A 25,861-nucleotide genomic window follows, 5' to 3' on the forward strand; every position below is an offset into this window, starting at 1 on the left:
TTCTTGATGTGCATTTCATTTGCATAAACACATACACCCATACATACATACTTACATACTTACATACATACATACATACACATGCATTTACCTAAGTATTCTTCAAAAGATTTTGCCTAGAAATCGCTTAGCGGAGTTTGGTATGGATGTGATTTTGCTTTTATTTTTGTGTTTCTTTTTAGTTTTTCTCGTTCTTTAAAACTATTCGTGGTTTACTTTAAAATATCGAAAATTTAGTAGGCAGTCGAATCGACAATACGCTCACTCTAAAGGTAGAATATCCGTGAAAACAGCAATCCATCGAATGGTCGCGTATATCGTAATTAGAATCTTCAAAGAAAGGACACTACGGATACTTCCTGATATAAAAAGTACCTTTTTTCTTCTTTTTCTTTTTATTTGGCGCGATAACCGCCCGTCGTTGCTAACCGACTCTCGTTGGACCCACCAAGTGAATCCAAATTCTTCTCCACCGGATTTTTCCAATGCAGTGGAGGCCTTTTTCTTCCTCGGCTATCACTGTGTAAAGCTCATTGTTCCATCGCCTGTGATACTCGCCATCGCTAACTTGCAAAAATCTAAAAATCTTCCTTAGAATTTTTTTTCTCAAGCACTCCGAGAACGCGTCTTCGGTTGTCAGTACCTTGAAAGTACTTTTGATAACTCTTAATTATACCCAACCATTAGAGGAACTAGCTCGGCTCCTTCATGGTATTAGGACTATGTAGTTAGACGGGGGACGGGTACGGCTTACTAGGTCTTTAAGAGGTATCCGACGGACGAAGTCTTCTACCCACTCCTCGGAAGTCTAGCGTTAAATTCGCTACTGAGATTAGATTAGAAACCTCGTGCTGTGAGGCTTATCACCTCTTACTACAAAACGTATTGGGTACTATGAGACCACCAGTATCACCAATCCAGCGTTGACAATTACGATAGTTGTTTAAAGGTGAAGGGTGGGGTTTAGGGAACTAGACAATTTACTGGGGCGGGAGCTCTTGTTCGGAAAAAACTTGAGTCATTCCGGTACGGGTACGTGGAATCGGCTGGCATGGGAATGGCGCCCGGCAATGACATTGATGGTCTGTGTTCCAAAGTGAATACTTATCTTGCCAGCCTTTCACACTTTTCATAGCGAGGAATCTTCAAATCTCCCCCACAAAATCCACGGTGACATTTTTTATCAGCCGGACGAAGGAGGCCAAACTGCAGTTAAAAGAGAAAGTCGATGACACACCAATACCGACCGTAAACAACTTTCGACAGTGTGCTCTCCATGTCGGCGCACACAATCGCAAATACCACTAATGTCCAAAACCGCAATAAGATCCACAAATCGATAGCAGGTAGCACTTGGAGCAAAGACAATGAAGTTTCGATGACGCCATTTATGACAATTGGTCGATCGGTTCTAAATTACGAAGGATGTCAAACTGTAATTAAAGGTGAAAGTCGATGACGCATCAACACCGAGCGTTAACAACCCCAAAATTTTGGGTATCAAATTACTAACACGCAGTGGAAAAAGCTTAAGACTTGTCAGAATACTGTCATCAGGACAGCCTTCTGATTTTTTCACTGCAACATCCCCACAACAAGGCTTCCATGCTCACGATTAAGGAGCGCAGTGAGATGGTCAACAAGCAATTTCTGCTGGGGTGATACCACAGGAATCATCCCTGCATGCACCTACTAGTTGCTGAGCCACCTTCCAGGCGATTTAGGACTCTTCGGGAGTCTCTTACTACCTTCCTAAGCTCACAACTCGTAGACCGGAAGTTTTAGCTGTCTCGTGAGACCCTCGTAATTTTGGCTTAATTACTTTCTAAATATTATAGCAGGTTTAACTACAACTTATAGAGAATTGACATTCTCAATATTCTTATACCAGGATAAAAACCACCTATTAACCATAGATGGGCACTTTGTAGTAGCAGTAAAAATGCAGTAAATATAATTATTACTGATTACTGGAAAAAAATTTGAGTAAACATATTTTTTACTGATTACTAAAATAATTGCAGTAAAAATGCTAATAATGTAATTTGATATTTGCGCTATCAGTAAAGTATTTACTCTTTATCGAAAATATGTAGTAACTGGTAGGTACAAATCAATACCCAACCACTTTGTAGAGTGTCAGTTTCATCCCTGCAGGCACCTGCGAGAGGCTGAACCAGCTCTCAGGCGCGTCCTTAGGCATCTCTTCGACTACACCGACGAGGTCCAGGAGCCAACACGACTACAACTACAGCATCGGACAGTCTACATACCGTCATTAAACAAAATTCATCGGGAGATTCTTACCAACTTCCTAAGCTCTTGGCCCTCGAATGCCATTTTCGGAGTCCAATCACTATCCATTGCAGGCGAAGAGTTTCAGTTGCCTCGTGAGACCTGCGAAATTTTGGCTCAATTACGTTCTGAATATTGTGGCAGGTTAAATTCCTACCTGTCCATCATAGACCCCAACATTTTAAATATATGTCCGGTATTTATTTCTTACGTATCTTCACAAACAAAAAAAATAATAATAATTTCGACTTAGGTTTACAAGCTCAACCTTGAAAAGTAAAATAAGGCACAAATTCACATCAAAAAAGTATTGGCACAGGTAGCGTAATCAGCTTGATCCATTGCAGCTGTAACGCGCCAATACTTTGTGGGTCCTCCGTTAGGCTGTATAACGGCCTGCAAAGGTGTCTTCATATTTACCAGATTTGAAGTTTCGGAAAGTGTTATTTTATTCCATTCAGCAATTATTACCGCCTTCAGAGAACCCTTTGACGTTATGTGGTGAGATTGTATCTTCCGTTCCAGAAGATGCCGCACATGCTCAATAGGATTTAAGTCCGGCGATTGGGGGGTGTTTTAAGCTGTTTGCAATGGTATATCAACCACTCCTGCACAAGATAAGACGAATGTTTTGGTTCATTATCTTGTTGACCCTGTTGCTAAGGCCCGGTTTTTCGACACTTATTCACCTGATGCCGCGAAACAACCCCAAACCATCACATTTCCTCCACCGTGTTTAACTGTTTTGAGCAGGTTGTTCTCTCAAACTACCCCAATACATTTTAAATGTAATAAAAACTAGAAACTATTTTCGTAGACAATGGAGTCATTACAGACAGCTCTCTGACTACGAAGCAGTACAACATTACTCTGTGCAAATCCGCAAACAGATCTTTCAGTATAGAAATGCCAGCTGAAATAAGAAACTTAGTTCAATTGAAAAGAGAAGTAAGGCATTCTGGAACATTTATAAAATAATGCGAAGAAAACATTCAGAAATCCCACCTTTTGCGTGAGTCAAATAAGACATTAATCTTAAGTCACGAAAAAGCAAATTTGTTTGCATATAACTTTTTATAAAATCATAAGGTGTCCAATCAACTAGGACCTACACTCGTCTCAAATTTAGTTGATACACCTATAAACCAACTAAATTCGCAAGAAGTAGACACTCCACTATATGAATACGTGGATTCAGATTATGTTCAGGATCTTCTGCATGATGCACCACTGAGGAAATCTGCAGGGCATGATGACATAAAAAATATTATGCTCAGACACCTACCTAAAGAGGCCGTGATATATTTTACTTTTTTGATAAAGTCTTGCATCAAATTGCAATATTTCCCTAATGCGTGGAAAACAGCTAAAATAATTCCAATTCGCAAGCCGGGCAAGCCAGCAAACGCAGCTGATAGCTACCGCCCTATTAGTCTTCTAAGCAGCTTAAGCAAGGTTTTTGAAAAAACTATCAAAAATAAAATATCCCTATTCCTAGACACCCATAAGATTATACCAAACGAGCAATTTGGGTTTAGACAACATCATAGTACGACTCATCAGATTAAACGAATCTATAATCACGTCAAATCTAACTTCGATCACAAGAAATCAACCGGTTTAATGCTTCTTGACGTTGAGAAAGCTTTTGATTCGATATGGCATGATAGTCTTATTTACAAATTAATAAATTTAAAATTTCCGTTACCACTAGTAAAAATCATAAATTACTTTTTAAAAAATCGTTACTTTTGTGTATTTCTGAATGACGAGTACTCTGAAATGATCGAATTACCCGCTGGAGTTCCCCAGGGATCGGTACTTGGTCCTTTACTGTACATTATTTTTTGCTCTGATTTTGCCAAATTAGCCAATTGTTCATATGCTATGTATGCAGACGACATTGGCATATTTTATTCGCATGCGTTTGGTAACCAAATCGTAACAAAACTTCAAGATGCACTACAAAACATGGCATACTACTTGTGTACTTGGAAAATAAAATTAAACATTGGTAAGACGCAAGCTATCTTTTTCAGTAGAAAAAGAAGTCATTGCTTTATGCCAAGTACAGGTTTGAAATTAGGTAGTTATGATATCCCGTGGGCCAATACCGTACGATATCTGGGGGTGATTTTTGATAAAAAAGTATCTTTTTCCGATCATGTAAAGTACATACAGGAGAAAGTAAATTTGGCGATTAAAATGTTATATCTCCTAATAAATAGACGCTCAGGCTTAAGTGATGAAAATAAACTAATAATTTATAAGTCTATAATTCAGCCAATAATATTATATGCCTGTCCAGCCTGGAGTAATATCGCAAAGTCGCATGTTAAGAAACTGCAAATCTGCCAAAATAAGGTACTGAAAATGATGCTACGACACCAGAAAGCTTCATGATGAATCAAAAACTAAGACTTTGTCAGATCAAATACAAAATTTGACTGAAAGATTCAAAATTCGTTCCAGTTTTTCGGACAATCTGCTAATAACTGAACTTTCTTAATATTCAATTAGGCCGTGGTACTTAAATGCGTATAGATTAACCCTAGTTTGTAAGATGTATAGCGGAGGTTTTTCATAGTAGCTTTTTCCTTCGAAAAAAGAAAAAATCGTTTAAAAAACCGAAACCGGTTTTTTTTACCTAAACCTAAGATTTATATCATATTCTGTAAATTGTACGATAACATAAATATTGTAACGTTTTTCTACTTAATAAACTCTTATCTTATCTTCTCTTGAATCTCTTTATTTGGCTTTCGCCAAATCTTTTGTGCTCCAGCTGACACAAATAAATTGAATTTTGATTCATTACTAAATATGGTGTTGTTTCAAAAAGCGTCGGGCTTATTTAAATGCTGTTTAGCAAATTCTAGTCTCTTTTTCTTATTTACCTTCGAAATGAAGGGTTTGCGTCGAGGAACCCGGCCATGATACCCAGCCTTATATAGGGTATTCCGAACAGTTTGGCGGTTGAAATTGATTTCAAATGAATTTTGCAGGGTCTCGCACAATTTGACAGCCGAAGTTTTTGGATTTTGTGCCATCGTGGACACCACAATTGGCTCCTGTCGTTTAAATTTTTTGGGCAGCCAGATCTGCTCTCCGGAGCCTTTTTGTCTGTATTGCAATAATGCGCAACGATGCTTCGAACGCCAGACCATGATTTACCGAGAAAGTGGCAGAATTTGCAATTGGTTTTAGAGGAATCAGTTTTGATTCAAAATTCACCAGTGCAGAGTGTGCATGTGCTTATATTTACGTAAGTAGCCCTTCGCCCTTATTCGCCGAGCTTTCATTAAACCTTATGACTCGTTAATGGTAGCGTTTGCTGCGAGTAGTTGCCGTTTTGTACAAATAAAGATTCACATTCGGTTTACCGCAACCTACGAATGCGGGGCCGTCGGTCATTTCAACCAACCATACTATACCAGGAATATTATTTTTTAATTTGATGCTGCCAAATTTGGCCTATGAAAACACACTGCTGTACCTTAATTGGTAACATATGATATAAAATTGACAGCAGAAATTTTGCAAAATCATGCGCTTTGTCAGGTAAAGTCTTATTGACTTTAGCATTGAGATTTTTCGGTGAATGCGCAATTAGAAAAAATATTCACTCTTAATTTTTTTTATATCTACGTACGTGCTTCACATTACCAATTATAAATCATTAAAATTCATTTGTATTTTTTTTTTTAAATTTACCTCTTACAAATCATTAAAAATCAATTACATTTGTTTACAATGGAATACTTATTCACATTTTTGAGATGTATAGATAATTCACACCTTCAATTCGCAAATTGTCGAAATTTTTCTAATGATAAGTAAATATATGTATGTATGTACGTACTTATGTATATATATGTATGATATATGTACAAATATATGTAGGCATGTAAAGTAAATTTTACATAAATATGTATATATGTGCCCCTACGGGAAACAAACCTACATGTGAATAAAACACTCGTTTGCTGGAAGAGTGGCGTAAAACAAAAATAATGTTTTTTCTGTAATGCGATGCGGAAGGAAATTTAGTCCAGGGTCCGGCACTCAAAGTGTAACCAATTAAAAAGGCCATAAATTTAGTTTGAAAAATTACTTTTTTTCAATTCAAACTAAAAAATGTGTGAAAATAATACAAAATTAAGAATCAATTTGCTTTTGCTCGATATGACCACATTTTGCCTTGACTATGGCCTTGAGACGGTCCAGAAACGAATCGCAAGCTGCCCGAATGTGACTTGCAGGTATTTTGGAGCACTCGCGGGCAATGACTTTTTTCAGCGCCTCGAGACTGGTGAATCTTTTAGTCCGGACTTTGCTCCAAAATGGTCCAAAGACAATAATCCACCGGATTCGCGTCTGGTGAATTTAAGAGCCATTGTGTGGACGTTATGAAGTTCGGAAGGCTTTTTGTTTTGCCATTCTTGGTTCACTCGCGCTTTGTGAGACGGTACGGAGTCCTGTTGAAACGTCCATGGTCTGCCACCGAAATGTGTATCTGCCCACAGCTTCAAGGTAACCTCCAGAAAACTTTCCTGACAATATTTCTTATTTACCTTGACGTCAGGCTCGATGAAAGCGATTCGAGAGTGCCTATCTGCGGTCATAGCAGCCTAAAGTATTATGTGTGGCGGGTGCTACCTCCTAGTGGCCAATCGATGACTAAAATTCTCGTATGAACTGCTCAAGTTGAAAATTTTTCTCGTCAGAAATCGAACACTTTTGGCAAAGCGAAGCAACTCCTTCGCTCTGTCAAATCTGATTTGTTGCTGCTTTGGTGTGAGGTCATGCACCTTTAGGAACTTGTGAGGCTTGACTTTGAGATCATTTTTCAGTATGCGGCGGATGCTGCGGTCAGATACTTTTAGTCTTTTGAATCAATTTGATTGGCACTTCGTCGGGGACTTCGCTACATGTATGTATGTAAATACTGTCAGCGTCTAAAGAAAGTGTACACCACATATTGATAAGTTTTGACTATTTATTAATTTGTTATGTAATTTCAGTATTTGGTTTTATAAAAACATATAGCTATGGTCAGACATTTAGCGCACTTTTTATTATACTGATAAATAATGCAGTTACTTCTAAGACAGTGCAAATTTTCCTAATTTTGTTTTCAACATGATACAAGTTATTTATGGGTCTCTTCAAATGCCCGAAAAATAACCGTTATAATTCTTTCGTATTTGTTATTGCTTATTTTTTCTTGAGTTCTGTCTCAACATGCGATCGGTTCGGCAAATAATTATTTTTTGTTGTGAATATTTAATTATTGTAATAACGTCTATTATTTAAATTTGTGCTAAAATGGCTAGAGGAAAGTGTTGTTCAGTTGAACAAAGAAAAATAATATGGAACCTTTACCAAATGGGGACCAATCAAGTGAAGATTTCCAGAATAGTGTATTGTTCAAGAAAAATGGTATACAATGCCATCAGAGATGTCAACTCGGATGCTAATTTATTAAAACAAAAAAAATTCGCAAAGCTCCGCCACGTAAAAGTTTCCCCCGTGAGGATCAAATAATTGTAAGGAAAAGTCGATCGGATTCTTTTATGTCTTCACGAACGATAGCGGCTGAAGTGAGGGCAGAATTAGGCTTAGTTGTGTCCTGTAAGCTCGTGCGAAGGCGTCTGAATAAAAATAAAATATTTGGTCGCATAAGAAGAAAAAAACCGCTCCTATCAAAAAAGAATATTAAAGCGCGTTTATCATTCGCGCGTAGGCACCTCTTCGGAAAGACAGAGTTTTGGAAACGAGTACTTTTTACGGATGAAACTAAAATAAACTGCATCGGTCCTGATGGAAAAACGTATGTACATTGTGAAAAAAATCAGGAAACCAATCCACGGTACATAAAAAAGACGGTGAAGCATGGCGGTGGGAATTTAAAAGTTTGGGGGTCTTTTTCGTGGCGCGGGGTTGGGCCGCTGGTCAAGATAGAAGGCAATATGGGTAATCATATGTATCTGAATATACTTAGAAATAATATGGAGCCATATTCTTTCGAGTTTATGCCAGTACATAGGATATTTATGCACGACAACGATCCCAAACATATTGCGGGAGTGGTCAAAAACTGACTTTCGCAGGAAAATATTACCCAGCTCGATTGGCCAGCACAAAGTCCGGATTTAAATCCAATCGAAAACTTGTGGAATGATGTGAAGATGATGGTTGGACAAAAAAAGTTTAGAAATATCGATGAACTTTGGGAAGGTGTACAGGAAGCATGGAACTCTATTCCTTTGGACAGGTGCCAAAAGTTAATAGAGAGTTTACCACGCAGGTGTGAATCAGTTATACAGAATAACGGCTATTTTACCAAATATTGATATGGTAAATAATAATAGTCAATAATCTTTTCTCAATTTTTACAAATATTTCATATTTTTTACAGAAATCAAAACTGCGCTAAGTCTTTGACCAAATAAGAATTACTTCTATTTTATCATATTTTTACTAGGGAAAACTGTCTACTTTAAGTTATTTTGTCTTATAATAAAGTGTTAAGTATATTTAGTTAAAAAAACTGGATTTAATTTGGTTTCATACCATTTCTTTCTTGTCACCATTTGGACTCACCAAGTGAAGCTAAGTCCTTTTCCACCTGAAGGAGGTCTTCCTCTTCGTCAGCTACCACCAGCTGGTATCGCATTGAATACTTTCAGGACCATAGCGTTTGTAACCATTCGGATGATATGACCCATCCAACCAAGGATCTGGATCTTTGGTCGCTGCGTTATGTCTATGATCTCGTAAAGCTCATTGATCCATCACCTACTATACTCGCCGGCACCAACGTGCAGATCCAATTTTGACGGCGCTGTTGGTATTGAGCAACGCCATTTTGCATAGCCGCTTTAGTTTTGCGGGGATACCAAATTCAGACATCGCGGCATATAGGCAACTTCTTGCTGTCAAAAGCAGCTTTTACATCGACAAATCGATCAAATACAGACAAAACATTTTTTTAATAAAATTTTCTTTCGCCTCGCATTACAGAGTAGACGCCGTATTATTTTTGATGTGAAACATCTATTGGCTCACTTGTAAACCGAATCGTTGGCGTGGCGACGCTTGCCGTGTGTAGTAGTATTTATGTGTAGTAGTATGAGAAGTGCTAAGCCAATTTCAAAGGAACAACTCACACATGATTTGGGTTAAAGTGTGTTAGTATGTGTGCCATGTTAGAGAGACAAATGTAGAGTTGCTAAAGAGCGGCAAGTTGGATGCTCGTGAGTGCTTAGTAAATGTTGGTGCGTTATGTGTTTTTGAATGTGTTCGGTAATTTGCTATGTAGATAATAGGGATTCGATTAGAGAGAATTCATAGGAAATTGGAAGGCTGGCTAGAGTGGGCACCTTTGAGGCGCGCTCTCTGTGTGAAATGATGAAGGTCAGTGTTTGAGTTGAAAAATATCAAAAGGTCACAGAAAGCAGAGCCACAGCAGAAAGAAGTTTCATTACTCAATTATTTAAACCAAATTATTTTGCAATGCTAAATTTCTTGCTTTATTAATTCGAAATGAAAAGTGCAAACTTATTTAATAGCAAATTCGAGATATGCCAGCTCGTAATGAGCAAAAGTTGAAATTGAATAAAAAGTTTAAGCCTATGGAGGAAGGCATATTTTAAAGACACATTTTGATTATCATACAAAGTGACACAAAATTAATCATGCTATCGGATTATTTATATTTTTTACAAATAGTTGAGTACGTCAATCATAATTGGAATTTGTGAAGTGTAGAGCTGCTGTATAAAAACAGACAAGCAATGGCGGGCGTTTTTTAATAATTTTCAAATACAAATCTGGAGGATTAATTTTGCGCCACCTGAAAATTCAAAAATTCCATCACTCAAAATCATCTTTTTTATTTAATATTTTTTTAATTTTATTTAATTATTTTCAAATACAAAACTGGATAATTAATTTTGCGCCACCTGAAAATTCAAAAAATTTAATCACTCAAAGTCATTTTTTTATTTAATTTTTTTTAAATTTTATTTAATAATTTTCAAATACAAAACTGTATGATTAATTTTGCGCCACCTGAAAATTCAAAAAAATTCAGCACTCAAAGCACGCTTCAAAAAGAATTTCAATTGCAAATCAACAACAATCCAAGAGAATCTACTACCAAATATGGAACAACAATAGATGCTGTATTTGTGAGATATCTTGATAATATTTCATATAATACTTTTGTAACGTACTTTAGTTATCATCCACCAATCGTCACAGTAATACCGGCAGAGGAAACATCGAATATAACTATTACTGAAGTCACAGATGAAAATGTTTAAATTGTGGCTTGATATTAATATCGAATTTTGATATCACATGCAAATAAATGTTTATTAAATAAAGTTACCATTTTCTGTAAGAAATTTGTAATACTTCATTTTTTCATTAGGCTATATTTAATTCCTGTAATAATATTACCTTTTATGCATATTACTTGTACACACACGAAGTTTCACTTCTGCCAGGCGTCCCATGACGGCTCACATTTTTTTTGGATATGTAAAAAAATGCAAGGCAGTCTCTATTAACAGTGAGTGTCTCATTATAAAAAATAAAAATGTAATTTATTTCTGTAGGGAATGACAAATTCCAACCTTTAAAAGTGTTTTCTTGATTTCTAGATATATTGCCTTTTTTAATTATGACATTCTACGAGCAAACGATCGATGTGTATGTACGTAAATATGTATGTGCATACATATGTGAGTATAGAAAACAATTTGGTGATTAAAAATTGCGAAGTAATACTCGTACAAGGCAGCAAAGCTTCTCAACGAGCCCAAGTGCATACATGCGTACATATGTACTACATATGTAGATAATAGATTTACAAACATACATAACTAATATCTAGCCATTTGCATACCATTTATTATAAGTATGTGTGTATGTATTATTATGTACTCCAACTGAGAAGTACTCGGGCATATAAATCTGCTAAATGATGAGAAAACGCAAGTGACTTTTTTGCAATCACCGAAACGAACGGCATTCGACACACCTCTCTCTCTCCCGCTCTACACACACTCTCTTTATTTACATGCATACATGCATATATGATGACTTAAATATGATTATATAGTACTCACATGAGAGCTGCACAAAAAATTTACCTGACTACCTTACATAAGCTATGTATGTAAGTATTTTATGTGAAGTATGCAAGTTAATTTTCATTGAAACTATTACAGCTGGGTGGCACAAGTTACACATGCGCACATACATATGTTTATATCTATTGACAATTGACGAAACGTTGGCTAAGTTTTCTGGGAATTAATTTGAGTTTTGTTTTTATGGAACATTCGCTTCATTAAAAGAGCATTAAAATTACATTGATGGAGCCGCCAAACCCAAATGAAGGGAATTATCACAGGCTATTGTATGAAATTTTTGCATTTTCCTATTAAAGATGTGCATTTGTGTGTGCATACATACCGACACACATACATACATATTTCTTATGATAATGCCAGACATGCACCTGAAGCACAGTCGGTCGTTATGAGTAAATATGCGATTTTTGTTTAAAGTCTTACATACCTATACCTGCGCCCTTTTGGCAATGTATACAGGGTGGTTCAGGTAAATCCAAAATACTAAATTAACAAATAAAAAAAAATAATGGATATGTATTTGTCATTAAAAATATAAAATTTTTTGTGACTGAAACAAAATTTTCTGAATTTTTACGACATTACCTTCAACCGTAAGTAGGTGAAATGGTTGAAGTACCGGTCTGGCACTCCCCAAGTAGCACTAAAGCGTCGTTTTAATACTATTTCGAGACCTCCAACAGCAAATATCTACAGCCAACCACAGCTGTTGATGTAATGGAGAAGATTGATGGTATTTAGGTTGACGCACTGACCCAGTCTGTCGAAGAAAGGAGCACCCAGTGACCTTAATCGGTTAGCTGCCAAGCCCGGACATTTACAGAAAAAGTTCTCAATAGTTTCCTCCTCTGAAAGGCCCCCACAGCTTCTGCAATGGAGTCTAAATGGTAAACATAGCTTTTCAACGTGCGTGCCGATCGTACAATCACTGGTAAACACATCTGCGAGTTTGGAAATTGAATGACATGGAGTCTCCAGAACTTTCTGAGTCCTCATTCCATTGTACTGGAGCCAAAATGTTTTCAAAATAGCGCATGAAGAAATGGAACTCCATCTTTTCTGCGTTTTCCTAAGAAATAAGTTGTGCAATTCCTCTTTAGCAACAGCCACGGGAATGCCTATGACCGGGTAGGAGGTCCCTGAAACCAATTCAGTCCCCTTCCTGGTAAACTCATCAGGAATTTCACTTCCTCAATACTCCTATGTCCCCCAACCCAGATCAGAGAAATGTTACCTGCACACCCGAGAGATTTGATCTCCTCTTTATAGGAGTTGACTAGTTTGGCTCTGCACCATGGCGTCGTCAGAGCTTTGATTGCGGCTTGATTATCGGAAAAAATGTTAATTTATCTCTCGCTCCCTCCCATGCCCTAAGCATTCTGCATGCCTGCAGGATATACATAAAAGACTTTTTCCTGAAAAACTTTAGCAGTACTCGGCAGTTTTAAGGAAATGGATAAACTGGCTGATTTAGAGAAAAACCCCTGCACCGACTCCCGATTCCATCTTGAAGCCATCAGTGAGGACAGAGGTGCAAGCTTCGGAGCAGATTTTCCCCTCGATGCAATCCTGCCTATTTGGAAAGATTGCCCTAGCACGACCCTCAAACTCTAGATTGCGAAGAGAGAGATCTGTTCGAAGTTCGGAGAAATATGGTGTTAACTGCCCAAAAATTGCAGCCATGTCCCTTGAGAGATTGCCTGCAGAGGCCAACTTCCCTTAACCTGATTGCACTTTGAGCAGCGATGATAATAACGTAAAAGTCGATGGGAAGTAAGTGCAAAACGACATTCGGGGCAGCACTGGGGCAAGTTTTACATCGTCCAGTGGTGTCAATACATACAGTTCTTTGCACCCACCCCAGTTTAGTGATATTATGGCCCACCGAAGAGCTTCCCACCAAACCAGGCATCCATACGTTAAAATTAGTAGAACCACTGCGTTGTACATCTAAAGCACGACCTGTGGCTTGAGTCCCCATTTGTTGCCGAACATAGATTTGCAGGAATAGAAGGCTATACTGGCCTTCTTTACCCAATTTTCCAAGTGTAGATTTCAATGGAGTTTGTAGTCAAATATCACTCTAAGATACCTATTTTCCGAAGAAAGCGGGAGAACGTCTAAAGTGTGGAGATTTACATTTACTGGTAAATAGCACCATCTCAATTTTGTCAGAGTTAACTCGAAGGCAGCGACTGAGTACACAGTGACCTTTCTAAAATCTCAGCCACGACGAGCCACGAGGCAAGCGGTTCCGATACCATTAGGACCAAGTCTTCAGTGTATGCTACTACCTTACCCCCACCCTTATTTAACCTTTTTAGAACTTCGTCAATAGCAATTAGCCAAAGTAGGAGCGAAAAGACACCACCCGGCGGCTTCCCCCTGTGCCTGAATCTAGTGACTTTAGCCCCTCTTGTCACCGCATTAGCTTCCCTGCAGCTAAGCAGGGACGAGATTCAGAGACAGATTGGCTTTCCCACCTCTAGTCCATCTAACGCATTGACAATTGACTCCGCCCTAATGTTTTTAAAAGCATCCTCTATATCTATGAAGGCCGCCAAAGTGAATTGTTTGCCCTCCAGAGATTTTTCCACAGTCCCTACAACCTCGTGTAGGGCTGATTCTATGGATTTCCCTCTCAGGTAAGCATGTTGCGCTGGAGATAATTTGCATTCGATGTGCTCTGGGATATGGTAATCAATCACCTTCAAGCGTAAACACTTTGTAAGTCAACTGAAAATATATTCATAATGCAGCGCCGTACTTTTAATGAGCTTTTACTTTTCCCCATAAAATTCAAGTAGCTGTGTAAGCAACTGTTTTGCGAAGGCAAAAAGCGAATTTAATTCGCATTGCATGTAAAACAAAGAAAATAAGAAAAGTTTTTACACAAACTCTGTAGGATTAGTTTGTGTTGTGGTTGCTCATAATTTAACTTTATTTTATTCATTTCTCTTTTTTTGATTTTTTGCTATTATTGCATAGCTTTTCTTTGTCGCTGATGCTTAGTAGCGCTTGTATTTTTGTTTTTGTAGTAAATGTGCAACAACCAGCTTTACCTTTGTTCCACTTTTAATCTCAAAATGCCTTCTTTGTCTCCACTACGCCTTGAAAGCTACTTAGAAAATAATATATTTGCATATGTATGTGTGTATTTAATTTCATACATTCTGGTATATATGTTAATAAGTATGCACTTTTATGAAGTATATAATGTAATTTATTGAGTGCTGTAAGAAAGGTGAATTTTATGAAAAATTTTTCAATTGATTTTTTTGTATTTTTCATTACAGCTTCAGGGCGTGCACCACCAGAACCCTACTACGGTCGCTACATTGGACAATTCACCAACTTCGCACACGGGATAAGGGTACGTTTACATAGATTTATAATTTATTTCTCTTATGAAATAGAGGCAAATATTTGCAAGATACAGTCTTATACCTCACCGGAACTCACTCATTGTGATTTTTACTTCATTGATTTCTGATAGAAATATTTATTTTGCAACATTACAAGTTTTTTACAACAACAAATGTTTTTTGTTGTGTTCGATTGTGTCAGCCGGTAGGCCAAAAGAAGGTGTCACATAGGTAGATACATAGTAAAGAATGCGATTACGGTGCAACCAAAAATATTTGTTCTTTTGGTTACAGTTCTTTTTTGAAAGTTAAATGCGGAATAAACCGTATACAGGGTGCATACGGTATTTGAAGACATTTTTTGTTCTACAAGAAGGCAGCACCGAAGTCGTTACTCCGTCAGTGTGGGAATGTACCGAGTAAATCGTCGAGAGGCGGTTGAACACTAGGCTCTACGTCAGTTACTCTTCACATGCAGTCGGTCACAAGTTGCATATACTTTAATCCTCCACCAGTTTTGGTCATATCCGAATGAAACCACCCCAGTTGGGCTTGTCCACCCCCTCCCCCACCATAATTGTCACACTTCGACTTAAGAGTCCGTTTATTTTTCAAGTATCGTCTGTTTAGCTGCGGCTATATTTTGTGGTACTATCGGATCTTCTGAATTGTGTTAGGTGAAATTTAAGCTCGCCATAGCTTCGAGTTAACCATTTTTTGATGTTTGGGATTAGCGTATAGGTCCATCCCTCTCTGTGTGGTTTAGTAAGGATATAACCTACTCTCTTGTCATAATCGCTGCTATGTTAGTGTGACCCTGTTCTTTTAGCATGTAAACTCTTGTTCGCTCTTCCGCCAATATATCGTTGGGTGATCGCAGTGATCACCATTGCAGCTTTGTCTTAGATGGTTTTGTATGCGCTTATCACCCTCAGTGCGCAGAGTCTGTACAAGGCCTCGTGTGACCTTTTATACATATGCCTTTCCTTATCCATACTGGTGCTGCATACATCTGAGTGGATGTGATGACACTAATTAGTAGCCTACATTTGTCGCTTCTTGGTCTACCCATGCGGACATGCCTACTTATATGTGGCTATAACTTCCCGAAACCATTATTTTTCTGTTTGCTCTTTTTCGGATAAAGACATGAAGGACTACAACTTAACTCTAGAAATTAAGAGACATGCAGTTATCCTCACCAAATTCGCAAATCAAAACCGATTTGGAAATCTTTCGCCGTGAATTGGAAGCACCAAGTGGCGATGCAAAATCTGTTGCAAAACACAAAAAACATGAGGAACACTCTGACACTGTGTGATGTGCAAAATTTATTCAACAAGTGCAAGCGATCATTGACGAGGACTCTTTAAAATCAACGAGGGACCTTGCGAGGGAGATTAATCAATCTGAGGGTCTTATCCGTCGAGTTGTCTATAAAGTTCTGCGGTATAAATTCTACCTTATGCGAAGAATATTGTTTATATCGGAGCAAACACGGGAACATCGAGTCATGCGATCAAAACGCTTTCCAAACAAAATAACACACCCTGATGCGCCTAATATGTTATGGTTTTTTTCTGAAAAAAAAAAAATGTTTGACCAAGACTAAAAGATCAACTGCAAAAATCACAGACGGCTATGTTCCAATTTGACAATTCCTCATGTCATACACACAAATTTTCTAGTCACTGTTATGGTTTTAGGTGTTGTGAGCAACAAATGACATGTCGTGCCATCACACTTCTTCACCCAAAGATTTCGAGTGAATTCTGCAGACAGTAGTGAAACTCTGGATTGATAGCGTACGAGTTGACAGCTTATATATCTTTCAGTAACTCTACTCCTTTACACAAAGCTATTGCGACACAAAATTACAAAGCTATTGCGGCTGAACATTTCCATGACTATACAACACCTAATATAGCTTATGACCGCCTAACTCCTTAGACTTTAATACCCTGGATTACCAAGTATGGGACGCAGTTGAGGCGAAACCAATAAGCATCCTGATAACACCATTTCTTCCCTGAAGGTTGCAACTAATAACGTTATAGTCAGTATGAATAAGGAGCATTCGATTCGGGCATGCAATCGTACAACTAATGGAAAGTTTATTGAATGATTTTATAGATATTTAAGAAGTAAATAAATGTAGTGCAAAAATTTCGTGAAGTTTCACTGAATTTTGTTCAAAATAAAACTTAGTTTTACTCTCAAGTTGCCTCCAAATGCCGTACGTACCCTGTAACTGTTCTTCCACTTGTAGCTAGGCTCTGGACCCGCCGAGTGATGGACACACATATCTTTATGTTATCCATCTTGTCCTGCACTTTTTCTTCCCAGGGAAACCTTGTTTGAAGGCGTGTGTTGCCAACAGACTGTGCCCCGTTAGATCGTTCTCTCTTTGAAGAGTTATTAGAAAGTTTGTGGGTCTACAGTCAAGCAATTTGATTCGCATGTGAATTTTGAAACTCTGGAGTCTTGCATTTACTTCCGCACCATTTTCATTGCTTTTTCAACAAGAACTTTGAATTGAGGGAAAGTCTACTATTATGAAAATTAATATTTATGATAACTATCAGTTTTTTAATGAAGTCTTTTTAGAATTGTTACAACGAATTCAACTTCGCTCGAAAATCGCAATAAAATAATAAAAGTCCTGTAGATCTATACAAGTTACAATTAGTGATAAATTATCTCATGATAAGTGATCTCCATATTTGATTTCGTTTTTTAATATTTGCGTGTTGAATCTGCATTGTGAAAAGTAAAACTGCAGCAAATTTTGTTTCATTTTGCCTACCCCTGTTGCATGATTTCATACACAGCCAGAGACAATTGTGAATGTGTAGGTACACACCAACATGCTTTTGAGAGCATTTGTAAGAATATCCTTTTCGTTCATCGTTGAATACCTACGCATCCTTCTGTTATTAATTATCAACCACTTTGTGAGTGATCCGACTTAAGTACTCTGCTTTGAGCAGAGGAAAGCATACTTACCTGGCGTAGAGGTGAACCGTGATCACAAAGGCGGTTCCTCCGGAGCGAGACTTGATCATTGCACATTCGATTGGGTTGACCTCTGCGATTATTCCTAATGTGAATAACTCGTGCGTGTAATTTTTGGTAGCCGGGAAGAGCGTACGCGCCGTCCCGACATTTGGAATACATTGAAAAAATCAGATATATCGCACCCTAAATACAAAAGGGTCACAACTCAAAATTTTCCACACTCGAGCTTGACTTGTTTACAGTAGTACAGAAAACAAACTATGTGACATATCACGCTGAAATTTGCCATGTAAGCTTATAACAGTCCTACCAAAAAACAAAAAATTTATTTTTGCCATATGTCATCCGCGGACCGTTTTATTGATAACGTCTCGTTCATATTTGAGCAGAAGGAACATTTTGAGTTGTGCCCCTTTTGTATTTAGGGTGCGATATTTTAGAAAAGGTATTTGTTTGACTATATTAGATTCTATATGAAGTTTGCACTTGCACTTCGACTGCATATGAACGGGAAAATATAACAATATAATGTTGATTAGAGAGAGATACAGTAAGTATGTAGATAACTCCTTTTAGTGCTGTATGAAATCTCTTTAAAGTCGACGAAGGGATGCAACTTTTTCAAGATTTGGCGTGTGATAGATACATATGAGAAGTAGATAGAAGTAGAAATACCTGGCCTAAAGCTATGATTCTATTATTAAAGGTTTGCTCACTAGTGACATTCTGACATTTTTGACACTCCCTTACAAAAGGTTGTATTTAAGAAGGTGAATAAAGTGGAAGAAATTAATCCTTTTTGGTAAAAATGGTAACAAAAAAGTATTTTCTTACTTAAATAAAAACAAACTGCGAAAGATTTAAAAAATTAATTTTAATTAATATTTGAATGTAAATAATGGTACAAATAGAAGTTATTAGCGAAAATGGCCAAGTCTATTATTAAAACAAGAAATTATTTCACTTAATCCAAGAATTTATTTTGTGAATTCAATTTTAAATTTAAAACCGATCGCGAAGTATCGCCAATATGAAACTTTTATGATAAAAATAAATAAATAGTTGGCACGTACAATTCTGTTAGGTGTTTGGCCGAGATCCTCCTCTTATTTGTAGCGCGCGTCTTGATGTTATTCCATAAATGGAAGGACCTACAGTTTCATGTGGAGCTTTTTCATGCTGGTACTGTGCTTTGCTAAGCCTCCTCTGGACATTTCATCCTTCCATGGGAAGGTGGGCTCATTGGAAACAAGTTCCGTCAATCCCAACTTCTTTATAATGAGGTCTGAAATGTTATCGATCGCGTCGGGACTATCAAATTTTTCTCCCTGCAACACTTTGGGAAATGCTAGCTGTTTGCAAAATATGAATTACTTCTAAATCAACGCATCACAAGAAATAAGGCTTTGCAAATTCTCCACTCATCGATTACGTCAAATACTCTATCATGACCTGACTTAAGCGGTACGAATTCCATGTCATACTACCATAGTCCTGAACATACCGATGAATACTCTCGAGCGAGCTGTTGCTTGTAAGCAGACCATTTTGAAAATTAAATATTTTTTCTACAAATTTTACTTTTCCTTCACTTTTACTAAAAATTTCTAGAGCTGGCAACCCAGTGTCTTGCTAAGGGAGTCGATTTGTCAAGAGAGAAGGAGAAAGCTGCTTACTGAGCAAACCTTTTATCATTGAATCATGGTCTAAAGCCATGCTATAATGGTGCTCACACTCACCAACTTAAACGTACGCCCGTATCAGCTGACACGATGAAACGACGATCTACGATATTACGGAACGGAACGGAGCGGTGGCGAGAATTCGTTTTCATGGGGCTCTTATTAGTAGCATAGTGTCAGCTGACACGGGCCTGCTTTTTCACGTTGGTGACTGTGAGCACCATAAGTTTCAGTCAGTTCATGTAAGATGGGGTTTAGTGCTTAGAAAGAAGGTATCACGAAAACTTATTCTCGAGAGTAGTAGGCGTAGATTTCATGGTAATCTCATTTTAGTGAACTGGGTACGGCGCTTTCCCGTATTTTGCTTAAGAATTGTAAACAGATGCCTTCCAAAAATTCTTAAAATACTCTGGCCAAATATTATCTCGAATGCTGACTTATGGGCCAGCACCCAGGGACTGGATTGGCCTTGGCCATGCTCTACGCAGAGGAAATGGTGACTTAACAACCGCCGCCATTGAATGGAACCCCCGAGGAAGCCGCAGACGTGGAAGACCACGAATACCTGGAGACGACTGCTGGAGTCAGAAGCCCACGCCATGCAGCTTAGCTGGAATGAAGTTAAAAGATTGGCGCAAAACAGACCCGAATGAAAGAAATTAGTTGTGGCACTATGTTTCATACTGGAGCTCTAGGAATTTATGATGATGACTCAGCTGTCAGCCACATTCTTGCCATATTGGGGGATGTCAACCACTAGATCACCATTCTTTTTCATAGTGGAAATATAATAAATTATATTAGCCATGTCTATAACGACCGCCGTTGCCGATTGGGTTGGTGCGTGACTACCATTCGGGAGTGCGTTGGTTCGAATTTCCGTGCATAAAACAGCAAAATGATAGAAAACGTTTTTTCTAATAGCGGTCGCCCACCGGCAGGCAATCTTCCGAGTGTATTTCTGCCATTTGGTTTATTACTTTTTTTTATTATGACAGTTTTTGGGGTTGAGTAATCGAAAATTAGACCGATTGGCATTATTTCGAACTGAATTGAGTACTTCAATATTCTTCACTATACACACGAATGGTTGAAGTTCAAACACTTCGATTGGATCACATCTCTCTCCTCTTCTTTATTGGCGTGATAGTAACTTAAGCAATTTTGACTCAGTTTATTTCGTTTTTTTCTCGTGCTAACCAGGGCCAATTGAACACACCCAATGAAGTCAAGTCTTTCTATTGTAGATACATCTGACCTTTTTCACGAAAGCCCTTCGTTTTCTTCTGCAAGCATCAGCAAGTAGCGTAACGAAAAAGCTGAAGCGTTTTTGTGCATTCGGACGACATGACCTGGCCGTCGGAACTGCTAAATCTTTATTCGTTGTATTATAGTATCTCTATATCATCATAAAGCTCATGCAGCTCACTGTGCCCTCATCTGCCATATGTGTTGTTGACAAGGTGCTGTATCTTTTTTTGAACACTCCAAAGGCTGCCTCATAGGATGTATTGGATAACCCTTTATAATACTTATTGATAGCAGCAGAATCAGGTTAGCTTACCCAACTTTCGTCAAGTCGTAACCAATAAATGAATTTACATCGATTTAATATCAAATGTTCGATTACAGTCGAATTCCGTTTATTTTATTTTATTTTATTTTTCATACATTCCAATTTAGAATTTTTCAGTATATTCTAATATCACTTTAATGTCTCCCTCAGGGTACCATTTATGCAGTTGACGAATCTACGCTCTTCATAAAATCCTTTGCGTATGACGGCACGGGACCGGATGCTTTCTTCTGGGTTGGTAAAACTCCACGCCCCAGTCCCGAAGGATACATCATACCATATCCAGAAGAGTACGCTGGCATGTAAGTACACTTGTGAGCGATACAAAAACAATGTACATACTTTATACTTATGTAAATATTAATATGCGCATTTGAGTTTGAACGCACGCATACGTTAATGCATATGTGAGTATATGTAAGTATGTAAGGGTGTACGTGTGTAGGTATTTAGGAGTGCTCACCTGCCATTTAATTGCAATATGCTGATGCTGCCTCTTTGCCGCTATAAGCAAAAATAGTGAAAAATACAATTGTATGTATGTATATATTTATATTAAAATGGATTTGCATATAAAAATGATACCACTACGGAGTATTTGAGTAGTTCTGAAACATTTATTGACACAGTTTTTTAATATAATATAATTTTGCTTTACATTCTGTCAAAAAAGTACCGGGAATTGTTCAATAAAACGCAAAATAATTGTTTTACCATCAAAATTTATTTTGTCGCCTTCAAAGTAGGCTCCATTCGAAGCAATACACATATGCCAACGATTAGTCCAGTCATCAAAGCACCTTTTAAATGCGTTTGAAGATATCTTCTTCAGCTCCTTCGGCGAGTTCTTCTTAATGGCCTCTATAGACTCAAAGCGACAGCAGAGTGGCAATTTCAGTTTTGGGGAAAAGGAATCAGTCACAGGGGGCTAAATCCGGAGAATACGGTCGTTATTCCATGATATTTGTCAGGTTTTTGGTCTAAAAGTGTTCACGGTATGAGCCTTATGAGACGGTGTGTTATCATGGTTCCTGATCCATGAGTTTTCTTTCCACCGATTGGGCCGTTTCCTACGCAAATTCTCTCTCAAACGCCACATAACTTCCAAATAATATTCTGTATTTACCGTAGAACCATTTGGCATGAATTTCGAGTGCACAATACCATGGGTTAGACCAGAATCAAAGAAAACAAGTAGCATGACTTTCACTTTTGAACGACTTTGACGTGGTTTTTCGGGTTTCGGCTCATGTGGATAAAGCCATTCAGCCGCCTGTTGTCTGTTGACTGGATTGCATGTCAAACTCATATACTCACGTCTCATCACCTGGTATGATGCGCTGGAAAAATGTTGGGTCCCAATTCACTTACTCAAGCATGTCTTCAGCCACCTTCGTCCCATGAATTTTTAGAAAGAAATTCAACTCTCTTGGAACGAGTCGAGCAACCACGCGTCTCATGATGGTGTAAAATGTTGCGAATTGATTCGTGAGAAACGCGGAGCTCACGAGCTACCTCCCTCAAATTTAAATGATGGTTTTCCAGCACCATTTCCTTGACTTTGTCGACCTTTTTATCCGTTGGAGACGTTGATGGGCGACCAGAGCGAGGTAAATCTTCCTCGACTTCTAGGCCCTCTGCAAAAGCCTTATACTACACGTAGACCCGTGTTTTTGATAAAATACACTCGCCATAGGCTTTCTACAACATTTTAAACGATTCGGCAGGTGAAATCCCGTTCAAACACACAAAATTTAAGACAAAATCTTTGATTGATATTTTTATCCAAAGTGAAAATCGCAGAGCACACCTGCGGTTTACTGATATAATAAATGCCAAAAACCAGCTAATTGGGAGATCACGCACAAACTCTGCCACACTATGGAAGACAGTGGTACCAACATTCCAGCAAGAAAAAAATTTAGACATATGTTGATGTAAATGTGGAATACCAAGGTGATGTGTCTGGCAGTGGTAGTAACGCAAGATCATTTTTAGCCATTACAACCGTGTCAGCCGCGTATGTAGCTGTGTGCGTACCATTTGTCAAGGATAGATTGGCAGTAAATGTATAGGACCGGTCTCAGAGCACTACCTTAAGCCAGTGAACCCTACCTTGTAATAGCTTGTCTAACAGGCCTATATGCCAGATTTTATCAAATGCTTTTGTTATGTCTAAAAAGTTAGCTGCGACAAAGACAAAAAAAAAAGCAAGGAGAAAATTAATACCCACACACCAGTTTGAATTTCGTGAGCACCATTCGATTATTGAGCAGGTCAATTCTGTATATATACTGATCGGATTCCTTTTCTAATTTTCTTTAAATATACTCGACATCCGAAGAAATCTGAGTAGAGCTTGTGGTGCCAAGGGGCCAAGGTGGTTGCTTCATAACACATCAGGGCAAAATACCTCAAACCTGATTCGAGCGAAGGCGGGGCAGACGCACCAAAAGTGGTCCGCCGCCTCATCCTCCTCTCCACATGCTGGGCAGAGTGCACTGTCTGAGATGCCTATCTTTTCCATGTGTTTTGCCCGTAGAAAGTGGCCCGTCATCAATTCAACCAGCTGCCTACAGTCCCCTCTGCTTAGTGACTAGAGGAACTGCGACAATCGGTACGACATGACAGGTAGCATCAGTTTTGTCCATCTGCAGTCTCTCGCCTGCCAAGCTCACTTGTGGGTTAGAGTAACTCGTTTGCTCACCGTGGCTTTGATGGCTGCAGAAGGCAGTGGCCGAACGGGCTCCGGGCCCAAAGGAAGTTGGCCTCAGAGCTAAAGCGTCAGAGGTCTTGTTACCCACGATACCCCATGTGTCCCGGGACCCATGTTAGTATCAGCCTATTATGTCTACCGACATAGTTCAGCCTGGATTTACAGTACTCGACTACCCTTGAAGAGGTTGGGGGGCTGTTTAAGGCCATGAGCGCAGCTTGGCTGTCGCTGCAAACACGTATCGCCTCTCCATCTGTTTTCCACAACAAAGTTTATCGCTTCTTGAACAGCATACACCTCCGCTTGAAACACAGATGCATGCATTCCAAGAGCAAAGTGCAGTTTTTTCCCGCTGGATTCTACGTAGGCCCCAGAGCCGGAGCCGTGCTCGGTCCTGGAGCCATCCGTGAAAACGCGAAACTTACAAATTCCTAGTGTATTTCAACCTGCAGATGGCCTCAAGATGAAAACATTAAGTGGTGGTAGACTCATCAGAGCCTCTAATGTCGAGCCTGAAGTAGTCGGAAAAGTTCCGACGCAACAGATTGTCACACTGCGTTGTAGTCTCGATTAGGTCCTCCTCACTCCCACGAGAGGGAGTCTACTCATCCAGACCACTGATGCATAGGTGATAATAGGTCTTATCATAGCCGTGTAGATCCATAGAATGTTTTCCCAAAACCACTCTTGCACTCCCAAAAGGCTGTCAGTGCTTTGCATGTCTTTGTTTCAACGTGTGATTTCCAGAGGAGTTTCTTTGCAATAATAGGCTTCAGCCTTTTTAAGAATAGAAAATAGGTATTTATGGAGAATTAACTATTTTTCGAACAAAATAGAAAGTCACCGATTTTAACAAAAAAGAAGAAAAAATGCGAAAAATTAAATTCCTATTTTTCCCTTGCCTGTAAGTATTTGGCTAATAAGCTTTAATGTCGTGAATTCAAATAAAATTTTATCTCACCACATCCACATCTCACCAAGTACCACAACGGCGCCACAGGCGCTGCCACTTTTTTGTATTGTGCGGTCGCATACGTTACGCACGGCTGACAATAGAACCACTTTGAAAAATTAAAAACATTTTTCATCACTCCCATAACGAAGCATAGGTACGCATATTTTTATTACATACATACACACATGCGCACATACATACATAAATATATTCACACATACATGCGCGCATTCATTCGCACATACACAGAAAGATACGAACGTATATAAATATGAATGTAGCCCTAAAATCGTTTGCTCTCACATACATACATATGTACATATACATGTGTGATAAAATGCACACATACATACAATAGCAGAAAAACATTGCAAAATTTTGAACTTCATAGCGCACTGAATATATTGGCGCTTATTAGCCTACCAGTTGGTTGTTCAAATTTTAAACAGATATTTTACATAATTTTTCGAAAAACAAAAAAAAAAATCATGACTTGCGTATTATGCGTTCAAGCAGGTATTACTTATATTCGCATAATGCATTGCAAATGTCACTTGAAGGTTACTGCCAAAGGATTTATTTTCAGTTTACAACTAATGTTTGCAGGACCCCTTGCAGTTTCCACATACACAAATTAAGCCATTCTTATCCTCGCTTATCTGCACTTGTCAGCTCAGCAATGCATGCTTGTGGGTATGCGCCCGCACATTTCCACCTTCTTCACCTTAATTTGTCACCGCTTGTCAGCATTGACATTTGGCCAAGAAATATTAGTGAAGTCAAATCCAAATGCAACCAGAAACGATGGTAGGGCAGTTACTTGGCGCAGATATTGGGGTACGAGGGTAGTGCAATTGAGTGTTGCAACATTCATGGGAATATACGAAGGTCGTTTGAACAGTCCGTGCAAAGTCAGAGAAATGGCGCTACTGGCACGTAACGAGGTTATGTTTAGTTTGTGGGATCGTTTGGAAGCAGATACGCCAAGTTTCAGCCAATTCGGTATATTTTTTGTATTTGGCATTCGTTTGAATTGAGGAAGTCGAGTGATTTTTCTTTCCCATGTCACCGTTGTTATTGTTGCAGC

At 38.5% G+C, this 25,861-nt stretch overlaps 1 protein-coding gene and 1 non-coding gene across 2 annotated transcripts in view; both read left to right on the forward strand.

Annotated features, from left to right (window-relative positions):
- The window catches only part of LOC128855948 (protein Skeletor, isoforms B/C), a 158,257-nt gene that overhangs the window by 64,710 nt on the left and 67,686 nt on the right, over nt 1-25,861 (forward strand). Inside the window, exons 2-3 of the mRNA XM_054091211.1 lie at nt 14,759-14,835; nt 21,254-21,405. Coding sequence (XP_053947186.1) covers nt 14,759-14,835; nt 21,254-21,405 — 229 coding nt within the window. The remainder of the gene's footprint in view (nt 1-14,758; nt 14,836-21,253; nt 21,406-25,861) is intronic.
- LOC128856145 (U1 spliceosomal RNA) lies at nt 17,826-17,991 on the forward strand. Its single transcript, XR_008453810.1, has one exon. It is a non-coding gene; the product is annotated as a U1 spliceosomal RNA (small nuclear RNA).

This window comes from Anastrepha ludens, chromosome 2, assembly GCF_028408465.1.
Source record: "Anastrepha ludens isolate Willacy chromosome 2, idAnaLude1.1, whole genome shotgun sequence".
In the NCBI taxonomy this organism is placed as follows: Eukaryota; Metazoa; Arthropoda; class Insecta; order Diptera; family Tephritidae; genus Anastrepha; species Anastrepha ludens.